The sequence below is a fragment of the Glycine soja genome, chromosome 5 (genome assembly GCF_004193775.1).
Source record: "Glycine soja cultivar W05 chromosome 5, ASM419377v2, whole genome shotgun sequence".
Lineage (NCBI taxonomy): Eukaryota > Viridiplantae > Streptophyta > Magnoliopsida > Fabales > Fabaceae > Glycine > Glycine soja.
Window position 1 is genome coordinate 41,854,096 of NC_041006.1, and position 13,283 is coordinate 41,867,378.

The 13,283-nt window shown below is 28.6% G+C and overlaps 1 protein-coding gene across 3 annotated transcripts; it reads left to right on the forward strand.

Annotated features, from left to right (window-relative positions):
- Window positions 1-6,297: 6,297 nt before the first annotated feature.
- LOC114413485 (short-chain dehydrogenase TIC 32, chloroplastic) lies at window positions 6,298-8,986 on the forward strand. 3 transcript variants are annotated; one of them, XM_028377933.1, is made up of 8 exons: window positions 6,298-6,314; window positions 6,526-6,972; window positions 7,072-7,151; window positions 7,411-7,567; window positions 7,660-7,741; window positions 7,974-8,061; window positions 8,174-8,220; window positions 8,410-8,986. In XM_028377933.1, exons 2-8 carry the CDS (start codon window positions 6,617-6,619, stop codon window positions 8,611-8,613), a joined length of 1,014 nt encoding a protein of 337 aa, XP_028233734.1. In that variant the 5' UTR covers window positions 6,298-6,314; window positions 6,526-6,616; the 3' UTR covers window positions 8,614-8,986. The 3 variants fall into 3 exon arrangements, with proteins under 3 accessions (XP_028233734.1, XP_028233733.1, XP_028233732.1); XM_028377932.1 differs by lacking the exon at window positions 6,298-6,314 and adding an exon at window positions 6,359-6,412; XM_028377931.1 differs by lacking the exon at window positions 6,298-6,314 and having other exon boundaries at window positions 6,419-6,972.
- Window positions 8,987-13,283: the final 4,297 nt, after the last annotated feature.

Consider the following 13,283-nt stretch of genomic DNA (forward strand, 5'->3'; position numbering starts at 1 on the left):
TATTGTTTGTTACACTCACAACTCCCCTCTCTTCACACCTCCCTCCCCCCCTCCCCCCCTCCCGTCACCTCCTTTTTTTTCTGTGTTGCCAATATGACGGAAATAATGTATTTTGACAAAATCTTATTAAACTAAATATTTTGTCGATGAACATAATGAAAATTGGTTTCTGCTGTATATCTTGACAGTTTTGGTCAATACACTCAACGAGAAATAAATTTTCATTGAAGGTATTGTTGGAAATAATCTAAGTCCCACATCGACTAAAATAATTTCACATTAGAATATATAAGTGAGGAATAACTCTCACCTCTTAAGTTAGCTTTTGAAGTTGAGTTAGGCCTCTCAAATTATTCAGTCTAAGAGATATTTTATTTATACAAAAAATACCAAAAAAAGTTGTGTGTGGGAAGATTAAAAAAAAGGGCTTGAGAAAATCATGGGCCTTTTGTTTCGTGCAACTCTCCAATGCCCCATCAAACCTCAAAATTCAAGTGCTTGGCGTTTGACGTAATGAATCTGAAGCCCACAACACAGTTTCTAAAAGGTGTAATAAATAAATAAAAATAAAGATGGAATACACTTCAAAAGGTTCGAGAATCTCTTCGTCCATCTATTAGCAAAGTCGTTACTCTGACGAAAAAGATGATCTGGTAATATTTGTGCTATGTTTACAAAACACAAATAAGTTGTCTAGTGATGTATTTAATATTTAGTAGTTGTCAGGACTCAGGTGGTATTTTATATTTTATTGAAAATATTTTGTACGGTTTAAGTTTTTATTTCTCTCTTTCGGTGCAACGAAATACAGTTTCAATCTGCAGGAACCAACTGGATTCGTTAATGTATACTATGTCCCACCTGGGCACTACGCTCATTTTATTTTATTTTTTTTATCCAAGATATATACTACATGTACCACATCCATGAAATGAAATCTACAATAAGGTTATTTGTTATATCAAATTGCTTTCTTTATAATGTTTCCGTTAACTTTCTCCATTTCGGTTAACGAGTCACAGAACTTAATATTTTGCGTTTCTGGCATGTGTCACCAACCATTCCCCCACGCATCACCCTCTTTACTTTTTCTTTTTTGGCATATATTGGTGGAGATTTGCCCAACCTTGCCTTACCAATCAACAAATGTAAGCTATTATTCGGTAATCAATCGAACAATAGATTATAGATTATTAAATTAAAATGGTGGATGGATGATTAGTATCACTAAATCATTTTATAGTTTATTTATGTAGATTAAGAAACTAGAAAAGCTTATTCCTAAAACCAAGGACGCGGGTCCTCCAAGATTCTACTCTAACCCATGAAAGAGCGGCAATCATTGAAGAATACTTTCACTCAATAATGAAAACAAGCGAGAAATGTGTTTATGGGGTCTTTAATATATACAAATAGCCACCCTATAATGAGTGAGTGGGAAGTAATTGCCACAAATACAATTTAATATGCGATACATAGTTAATGGATTTTGCTTCTCCTGACTCGAGTCCCACAATTGATTGGTCAAATAAAGATGGCTAGGAATCACTAATGACCCAAAAGCAGTGGATAAACGGGGATGATATATGATTGATGATTGTGGCATATTAAAAAATGCACATAAAATCTAGGGCTCGATAGGATGGGTTGTGTTTATATGCAGGAGACAAATCGAAGAGAAAGCCACTTTTAGGTACAACTAAACAAGTTTTAACTGAGGTAGTATCATCCCTCCTTAATCTCATTAATCATTTTTTAACCATCATAAACTCCATGGTGTAATGACCAATCATCTACTTGTGTCTAAACAATTCTTTGCCTATTGGCTATAGAATTCTTGAAGATAACTTAGTCATTACCAAATTAATTATCCCTCAGAATTTAAGGATTTTAAGATGATTAATTCTTGATATTACATTATTGCATGCATAGCCTAGTTAATCCTATCATGTATATGATGACCCTTTTTAGCTCACAAATTATTTATGATCCCGAGTCTTAAATTTGTAAATATTGTATTAGCCGAATGCCTTATGTTTTCATTGCACACAATCATCATGATAGGCAAACGTGAATGCATCCTTTGGTGTTGCTGAAATTTATATCCGTAGTCAAATGAGTCTGCAAAAGCGTTGTAGCTTCGATTTTATTCTTTTGAATGCCTTATATTTTAAGTGAGACGACTATGATTAATGTTACTTATGAACTTAATTCATTTATTAAATAAGTTTAACTTATAGTTATTTTTTCTTTCTTCTTATGTAGTCTGTTCTGTTTTTCTCCCTGACAATATGTTCTATTTTATTTAAATGATAACGTTAATAATACACACTTTAGCACATTTCTTTTAACATGCTAGCATTTCTCTTATTTACATATTTAATCTCTTTAAAAATTACAGTAGCCTTGTTTATTTAATCTCTTCAATTATCATTAGTTTCTTATTTAGTCTTCCATTATTAGAGTATTTTTAATGGTATTGATATAAGCAACTCAATTTATGTTATCTTAATTTTAACCGATTTAATTAGTTTTTTTTTCCCATCGGGTATTTCTATTAATAAATTGTTTAACTCAAAAATATTTTATTTCTTTCTTCTGTATTTGATATAAAGTTAAATAACTCATGAAAAATAATTATTTATATAAATAATTCTTTTAAATTTTAAACAATTCAAAATTACATATGAAACACTAAAATAATATTTTTTTTTAAACAACCCATTAAACAACTCTATTGTGCATGCTCTTATATCACAAAATCATGACTTTTTTACGCAATTATGTATAATAACATATGATCATATATCCCTGCATGCAAGAAGTACAATGAACTAAAATATAAATAAATTTATTCAATAATATTATTCCTAAATTCTGTGAACTACTGTTCCTACTTCCTTCGCACTGATCTTTTGCCCGCGCCTTCCCTTTGTTGCTTGAATGGTCACTATTACGGTGTTACCATTTCTGTCACCATCCTCTTCACAAATCACGTATCTGCATTCATCATCTATTTGAGGAGAAAGAATGTTGTGAGTCCAAATCCTGGAGCTTCAGAAAACTATTCTTCATAAATTATTTTTCATCTTACCTCTCACCCAACAACGGGTAAATCAACTATTTCATTCAGGGTTTTATATATAAAAAAACGTCATTAATTTTTATTTTATTTTATTTTATAGCATAATAATATTTAATTGAATAATTTCAACATTTTGTTTTAAAATATTACTTGTACTTAAAAATTTCTTTATTGAAAAGAGAATGAGTAGTAATTTAAACATAATTAGTGTTTAAACAAGAATGATTGACCATGTATCCCGAGAATATGCTTGATTCGAGGATTGACCAATCTTTGTTAATGTTAAAGTAAGCACTATAGATGGAGAAATTATGTTCATGTGCCTCTGAGGTTGCCTTACTGAATTCTCAATCCTCACGTGCGGGCTGATTCTTCCTTTGACGATTGATGCTTTATTTCACGTACATCGACCCTCGTGCTTATCCCTCTTCCCAATCCCTCACATTTATTAGGATTTCATTAATCAACCCACAGTGCCCATTACTCGCTTCGACTAATATATATTGCATTCTTTTTTTTTCTTCTCCTCATGTCATCCAATCATCTACACAATATTTTGAAAATGAAATCAGTTTTTTTTTAAAAAAATATAAAATAAAAGGCATATTGTTTTATTTTCTATTACCCTTCAAATGCCGAATTTGACGATAATATCTTGGGATGAATATTTTGGAAATATCAATTTTGACGAAGAAAAATAATATTTTTAAGCATTTATAAGACTCAATGTTTCGCTTGGAAGATTATATATCATCCAAAATGAATCATCCAAGATTATTAAGTCTCTCAGATGATTGACTCATCAGTAAGATACCAGGTAGTGGAATTGACACCCGATTTCTATTACGATTGACAAAGTGAACTAATGAGACATAATATGAAATAGTACCATGAAGATGAAATGTCGTGACTTGACATCCAGACACACAACCATGTATCCCACACCATGTAGGTAAGGGACATGACTAAAACCACATAGTGACATGATAAAAAGGAATTAATAAGATTCTATCACGTTGACAGCATTGTCGAGGATATCATGTATAGATAGAGATGAGTTGTAGAGTTCATTTCATGTTCATGGTTAGATTAAAGCTAATGAGAGATATTGATGGTCATTTTGAACTAAAGTTCTTTGTCCTCTCTCTATTGTATTCTCTGATGAGAATAAAAAATAAATATTTTTATTAAAACAAAAACACTTTTTAAAATTATTTTTGAAAAATAAAAGTACTTAATATCAGAAATTCTAACAATTGTTTGAAGGAGTAGCCATCAATATGATATAAAAGATAGATGAGATTGATTTAACATACATTGTTGATGTTAATAATGAAAAAGTCAATATGATAAACAAAGTGTCTTATCTCTCGACACATGTTTATCGATAGTTTGGATAATAAAGCCACTGATAGATATTTTTGAATAATTAATCATATGCTTATAATAATTTTTATAATAGTAACGAAGTTTTATACTTATCATTAATTTTTATAATAATGTTTTTACAAAATAGGCTTTATACTTATAACATCACTAATAAGATATTATTGCATATAGTAAATTTATTCATTTTTTAATAATTATTAAAAAAATTATCGGTAATGTCTGATAAATCAATAGTATAATTTTCTTTACACTGACACTCTGTATATTTATTAAACTCATTTTTGTTTGAGAAATTAGATTGTGTAGTGTACAATATAGAAGTTTTATATTGTTATTTAGCTATAAATCACAATGTATAATCAGGTTTTTGACTTTTACAATTGTATCCTTTTGGCCCTCATGGTTGGATGTTAGACGACGAATGCTTTGATCTTAATTTCTTTGTGATCACGCACTCAGGTCTCATGGTTACACACTTGATACTAGGGGAGTGTGTACCCCTTCAATCCTGTTGGTCGGACATTAATTATGGATGCAATTGATATGAACACTTTAATATCCTTTGGGTGTACGCCAATAGAGCCTTAGGTGAGAACCAAAAGAGACGTTACATAACTTGGAGGTAACAACCCACAATACACACTCGGGATTCTTGGAATCCTTACCCTAGTTATGGGTAAACCGTTCTTAGAATATTGCTTGTCATTTCATTCGTAACAAAAGCATAAACACAAGTAGAATCAAATACAAAAGGATATAAATGTGAAACTTTGTTAATTAACAGATGAGCTAAATGATAGCGATACAAAGTTATTAAACTCATTTACAACTTATTTTTTCTCTTTATCTTTTCATTACATCAATCGTTTTATTTAATTTTTTTCCTTTCTCTTAAAGTATATATAATTTATTGTAATAAAAATTCTGTACGGGGTATCACTGTCCTTCTTAAAATAATGGTGTACTATTATAACCAGATTACCTATAGTCACGAAAGGTTAGAGTGGTGCCAAGAAATAAAAAGTAGTATATCTCATCGGTGTCTTTCCCTGGCACACAGATTCCAGAGGAAAGCGAAGGGAAAAGGAAAAGCTCATCCGAAACCGTACTTGATCAAAGACGAAGCCTTCATCAAACAATTTACAATTAATAAAAAAGAGAGTAAAGAAACACAGTCTCAATCGTGCAAATAACTTTGAAGTTTATTTATAGAGTGTTAATATAATTTTTTTTATGCTATTAGCCAATAAAAATTTATGATAAGTATAATTTTTTTAAGAAAAATTATTCTAAAAAACAATAAACTTAACTTAAGGAGTTTTAACAGTATGACTTATAAATTTTATAGTTTACATGGACTTTAACCATTAAAAAAATTGTATTTAAAAATATATTCTTTAAGTAAGGCCTCCTATCAAGATTTGTTTGAAAATAATTTTTTTTACTAAAATTTACTTTCATCCATTTGTTATTGATAAATCATTAGATATTTTATAGTGGTAACATGAATAATTAAAAAATATAATCCTTTTCTCATCTTAAAATAAATGTTATATTTATAAGGGGAAAAAAGTTATCTAAGAATAAATACCGTGTTAATTTTTTTTAATGAAATATTAACTATTTTTCCACTAATATTTTTAATGAGTGACACTGACATTTGTCTCTTTCAAGATTATTAATTTTTTAAAATTATTATTCTGTTTAAGGTATTATTATATTTTTATTTTGTATAAAATAACTAGTACATAGTTATTCTAAAAGAGATGAGTAATATCTATAGTATATTGTTTTTTCATTCTATCTAATACATGGGTGACAAATATGTAGGCTATAGTAGGTTGTTTTGCTTTTTTCCATATTTATTTTCTCTCTCTACTAGTTGATTCCTTCTTTTCTGCAGTCAAGTATTTATTATGGTTATAAAAATGCAGTGAGGTAGCTGCATTCCTTTTGATTTGTGTAGCCCTGAGCTCTAACCAATCTGTATCAGTATCTCTTTTTCTTTTCTCAGCACTCATCACTTTTGCTTTCTTCTTTGTCTAATGCAGAGCTAGCTACCTAGCATCTGCAAAACCTGACAGTGAAAAAGATTAATACCTTTTTTACAATTCCAATCCAACAACCAAACACATCCTTAAGATGCTCGAGACCGTTAAATACCTTCTCGGCTCCGCCGGTCCAAGCGGCTTCGGGTCCAAATCCACCGCCGAACAAGTCACGGAAAACCGCGCCGATCTCCACTCCATCACCGCCATCATCACCGGTGCTACGTCTGGAATCGGAGCTGAAACGGCGCGTGTGTTAGCGAAGCGTGGTGCGAGGCTGGTTCTGCCGGCGCGTAGCATGAAAGCCGCGGAAGACGCCAAAGCGCGCATAGTGTCAGAGTGTCCTGATTCGGAAATCATCGTTATGTCTCTTGATCTCAGTTCTCTGAATTCGGTTACAACCTTCGTTGCTCACTTCCACTCTCTCGGTTTGCCTCTCCATCTCCTCATGTATATACATATATAATCCTTCACTTTACGTATCAGTACTAGTTTATTTTCTTCTCAAAAATAAAAATAGGAATTAATCCTTCTCATCATGATTGTTAGAAACAACGCTGGAAAGTTCGCACACGAGCATGCTATCTCTGAGGATGGAGTTGAAATGACTTTTGCCACTAATTACCTAGGTGAGAAATTATTGCATGTTATATGTATGTTCTGAGATCTCACATTTTTTAATTTATGAAAAAGACTTAATATGTTACATGAAATTAGTATGTAATCTCAAATCATATACTAATAGTCAAGTGAAGGGATCGAGCTTGATTGAACAAAGTATGAGTTGTTGTAAATCTAATTACGGATAAAAACAATTATATATAGTACTAATAATATTAATATATCTAATTTTAGAGTAGGAATGGATTTATATACTGTCTGTATCAGGTCATTTTGTGTTGACGAATTTGTTGGTGAAAAAGATGGTGGAAACGGCGAAGGAGACAGGAGTGCAGGGTAGGATAGTGAACGTGTCGTCGAGCATCCACGGGTGGTTTTCCGGCGATGCAATTTCATATCTGGCTCTTATAAGCCGCAACAAAAGGTGTTGTGTTTAGAAATTAATTAATGATGTGATGTGTTTGCACCACTGTTTGAACGGAAATAAAATTTGTTGTCTGGTGTCCCCCATTGCAGGCATTACGACGCCACACGTGCTTATGCTCTTTCCAAGCTCGCCAACGTTTTCCACACCAAGGAACTTTCCCGTAGACTCCAGGTAATACACTTACTACTATTCATATTTAATTGATTAATAATTGACATGCAATGCAATATCTGTCTATATATGATCCTATCCATCTCAAAAAGTCACATTTGTTTGTTTCCCTACTCAGTAATCAGTGCTTCCTCAGGAATTTAACCCCGTTCTTGCTATTTGCTTTTATTAGTTTATCATATTTCATTTGTTCCACAAAAGATAATATTAACAAATTAATTCATTTCTACAGCAAATGGGGGCCAACGTCACTGTGAATTGTGTTCATCCTGGGATCGTCAGAACCAGACTCACTAGAGAGCGTGAGGGCTTGCTCACAGGTTGGAACCAACACCCAAACAAGCCAATCTTTTTTCTTTTTCTCTTTTTTTGGTCTAATAGTGGTCACTGATTTTGGGGTTTTCCTTTTTATGTTCTAAAATAAAATTGCAGATTTGGTGTTCTTTTTGGCTTCCAAGCTCTTGAAGACCATTCCTCAGGTAATTAAATACAATATGAAATAAAGATATTATAGTGTATGCATGCATCATGTTATTTTCGATTGTGTCTGTCCTACATAATCTAGATACAATATAAATAATTATCATATGAGCAGTTTAATTTTTTTTTTTTACTTTGTATTTCATTGTCATAATTTGTTCTCTGGTTTACTGCATGTAAAAATATAGGCAGCTGCTACGACATGTTATGTGGCCACTCATCCAAGGCTTTTCAATGTCTCCGGCAAGTACTTTGCTGACTGTAACGAAACTTCAACCTCAAAATTGGGATCCAACTCAACTGAAGCTGCAAGGCTATGGGCCGCATCCGAATTCATGATTTCTAGGGGTCCAAAAGCTGCCTTTGACCTACTTAGGCACCTTGAATTTTGAAGTTAATTTCTTGGGACACTGCAATATATACAGTACTATATATGATATGATTTTATGGAAAAGATACATGGGTCTAGAGAGAGCAACCCTAATATTGTTTTGCTCTCTCTTTGATCTTAATAGAGTCAAGATAATGATCGATAGGAAGGGTTAACTTAATTTGCACAGTTTTATATATCTAGGGTATAATATAACCATGTCAATGTACAATTATTTTGATATATATATCATTACTTAGACTAAATCATATATAGGAAACTTGTTGGTTTTATTTTATTAATTGTTGCAAGTCTAAAATATGATTGCTTTAGATGCTAGTTAGATTGCATTGACATATGATGATACAATGATTATAGAGCTTGGGTTATGTTAACTCTTGGATCTTAGCTAGATTGGAATTAAATGAAAGTGGCAGGAAAACTCTAATTGTACATATTCTTTAATTTATTGTTCTGTTTCTGGGATGTAGCTGTACTTCTATATCTGGGGATAATACAAAATTATACCAGAAAGTTCCATTGGAGTTATTATAAGCGGACAATAGCCTTTGTAAATCAAAGAAAATAACTAAAGAACATGGGGCCGGGCATCCCCCATGTGGTGGTTGTTGTTCGAAGAATATCTTTCTCTCATGGTTTTTGCGTGGGACCTACTAACATGAGCCCCGTGGAAGAGAGAGCGTGCTTTTGAAGAAAAATAATTTTGCAACAGATTTTTGGATGGTTAAAGTAATCAAATTCATGGACGAGTGATTGGTCACTCATGTATTTGAACAAATCAATTTAGGATCTGGATCATTTCATCCAATAATATCATAATGTTTAAAAATTCTTGATTAAAATACTAATACTAATTATTTAAAGACACATATTATTAATAATAAAATTTTATATTAGTATAAATTTAATTAGAATGTATTGACCATGTCAAGAGTTAGATTTAACTCATTTGGTTAAGTATAATATGTAAATTATTATAAACTATTTAGTATTGTCTTTTCTTATATATAAAAAATATAATGTATTGATTATTTTTAAAAATTATATTATTTAATCAAATATTGTCGTATGAGATAAATTTTATAACTAAAACTTAAAATGATTTTTAATTTTTTGACTTTATATTAATAATACATGAAAAATAAACTTACTTTTATAATACTATTTTTTTTCTCTCTCTTTTCTCTTAATGTCATATCTTCTCATCCCAAACCCTTTCATTTCCTTTCCTTTTTAATTACTTTTTATTGTACAAACTTTTGAATATTAAAATTGTATAAGTACAAATTTCTCATTTTTTTTAAAATAAAATCTTTAGATGTAATTTTTTAATGTTGATTTAAATACTTTGTTTACTATATATATCTCCTAATCATATATTTATTCACCTTTTTAAGCATTTATATATACATTATTAAAATAATTTTATTTGTATTATCATCTAATCATGTAAGTTCCAAGAAATTATTTGATGATATTATAAAGAGACTCGGCAATCATAATAGATTAAAATAAATTGTTAAATAATGTAATAAACATAAAACCGGCTTATTTCTCAAAAAAATAAACGGTTGATATTATGACAAGGAGATAGATTAAGACTTAAGATGATGACTAGAATCCTTGCAAAGTTATCAACTTTTAAGGTTCGTTTTTTATATTTTATAATAATAATAATAATAATAATATTTATTGTTTTTTTTATATTACACTAGTTATTCAAATAAATTTTATCATTTAATATTACATTATTTTTTTAATGATTAAAATATTTATTTTAATTTTTTTACAAAATATTTGATCTTTAAAGAAAATTATAAGATTCATGCAATAAAAATATATAAGGATTCAAAATCAATTAAAAATTGTAAAACTATAATCACCTAAAACTGTACTTTTCTTTGTAATATCTCATCTTTATTATTTATAGTACGAAATATTTTTCGTAAAAGATGATTAGGATTTCTGTGTAATCACTTCTATATTTTCTTTCAAAAGATGTTTTTCTCCTGGCTTAAGGTGTGAATTAAATGACTCAAACAAGATTAACCTGAAGAAAAAAAACTAAAGTATAACTTTAATAATTATTATATTATTTTATAACTTTTAATTAGATAATACTTTCTTAAAATTTATCATTAGATTAAATCCTTTTGCATAAATCACATATGCAAAATTTTATATTAATTCTAAATCATTTATTATCTTATTCTTATATATTAAAATCAACGTAATATAAATATTTTAAAATATATTAAAATATGAATTATTTAATTATTTGTTGTTATTTAATTTTAAAAAAATTTAATGTTGACAATCTTAATAATACGTGGATATAATTTAACACTTGAATCAATAAAAATCATATTTTATATTAAATTATAAAAATAATTTAATAATTGTTAAAGTTATATCAATATAGGTTGATTCATGCTCTTTATATATATGTTTTGCTAATATACATATCATTATTTTTTAGCATGAGTAAATTGATAAATTATAATTATAAAATATTTTAAAACACATAATGGTGTAGTTTGTTAAGCACTCATACTAAAAAATAAATAAGGAAGAATACTTTAATAAATATTTATGATTTGTTAACCTACATATTTTTTTTTATGAATGCATTAATAAGTTATAATTAAATATATCTAAGTTGTTAATACACTTATATTAAAAAAAATAAAAAAGTTTAGTTTAGTAAATTATATATATATATATATATTATGAATACTTGTGGAACGCTTGAATCCACGTGGATGGTTATGTTCAAATTGGCACTATATCCAACGACAGCACGAATTAAGATCGCGTTATCCACGTGATAGCACCAATACGTTCGGTTGTATCAAGCTCTATCTGGCCCAATGTTATTTTCTGGTCCAACCATGGCCCAATGTTAGATATTTATTCATGCAATGTTTTGTGTATGCAGATTATTTAAATCATTAATATGGACAATTAATTAACTACTGATTAACTAAAACTGTGACTAACCAAGCATACGATAATTATTTTAATTTAATATTCTAACTAATAAAAGTCCTATATTGTTGTAAAAAATAGTCCTATTAAGGAGTGTCCTAGGAATATTACTTAACATTTACCTATCAGTCAAAAGAAAAAATATTTACCTTCAAACAAATGACTTGACGATACTTGTTAGGAAATTTAAATTAAAATATTTTATGAAAAATGCGTTAAAAACTTAAAAAAATTATTTAATTTTATTATATTTATTATTTTAAAATTTTTAACAAATATATTGAAGAATCTCAATATCTCATAAGCATCGTCTTTTTTTTAGATATTAATACTATCTTTTGTTGAGTTCAATGATGGACATAAAAACTTAGGTTGTAGGGACAAAATAATATCATCACGTCGGAAAAAGTAGGATGATGAAAATTAGTATGAAGAGGAAAAAATAATAATGAAACAATATATCTTTTATTATTTAAAAGAATATACCCTAAACGAAAACTATGATTATATTTAATAAAATTAGTTGATAAATTAGTTGAAAACTTGTAATATATTCTTAAATTTTTGGAGGATTTTTTTTAAAATATATATTTCTTTAGTAATGAAAGATATAATTGCTGTAGGAGCCAAATTAATGACGGTGCATGAAAGCTATACATGGTTTCATCCACTTGATTATTGTTCTTCTTTTGCTAATTCATGTCATGCCGCTCCTTTTTATGTAGCTTGGATTTCAGTTGTGGATTAAAATTCATTCCTTTACCATAGTACTAGCATTGTTCCTTTTAGTGGTTTTGCACACTACTTCCTCCTTGGCATGATAATTAAAGTTGAGTTATTTTAGAGAGATAAAGAAAAATCAATAAATAGATAAAAAAATAAAAATTTTATAAAATTAATTTTATCATCATTAATTTATATTTTTATTTTTTAACCCATATCATTAATATTTTAAAGAATATAAATGAAAAAATAATTAATATTATATTAAAAAAATTAAAATAACAATTATTATTTTTTCTTCTTATATAACGATTATTATAAAACTTATAATACTATCGAGAAGGGCATTTACCAAAAAATAAAATAAAATATTGAAATGAACATTTAAAAGTATTTTCAATTTTCATGCTCAAGTTAGTGGGATATTTTAACGGAGTAATAATGACAAATAAAAAATGTATTTGACGGTTGACCTTTCAATATACGACAATCTTTTTTTTTCCACCAGTATACGACAATGTTATTTAATACAATAATAAATAATTAAAATAAGCAATATTTTTCGATGGAATTATATATGGTTTATTAATTATAGAAATCTAGGAATTTAAATTCAAATATGTAATTTGTTAATAAAAAATTAACTAAGTGATTCATATTAAATTTGTTTTCTGGTTTGTAATTCTTAAACTACAATTCAGTAAAAAAAATTATAAAAAATAAAGAGTTATTCAAATTATAATTTTTTAATAATAATCATAATTAGAGTCTTATTATCATTTTTAAATAACCATCATATTTATATTTTTTAACTTCTCGATTATAATTACTGTTAAATCCAAAATTATAATTTATACTCTCTTTCCCCATTTCTTTTGACGTTTTAACCTTTTATTTTTTTTCAAAACAGTTGGCGTTTTAGTTTTGAAGTCTAGTGAATGTTTTTGTCTCAATTATATC

Excerpts from the sequence above, each read along its gene's own strand:
- LOC114413485 (XM_028377933.1), top strand. The coding sequence starts at position 6,617 with ATGCTCGAGACCGTTAAATACCTTCTCGGCTCCGCCGGTCCAAGCGGC. Across the intron at positions 7,568-7,659 it reads CTTATAAGCCGCAACAAAAG|GCATTACGACGCCACACGTG; the intron begins GTGTTGTGTTTA and ends CCCCCATTGCAG. Across the intron at positions 7,742-7,973 it reads AACTTTCCCGTAGACTCCAG|CAAATGGGGGCCAACGTCAC; the intron begins GTAATACACTTA and ends TCATTTCTACAG.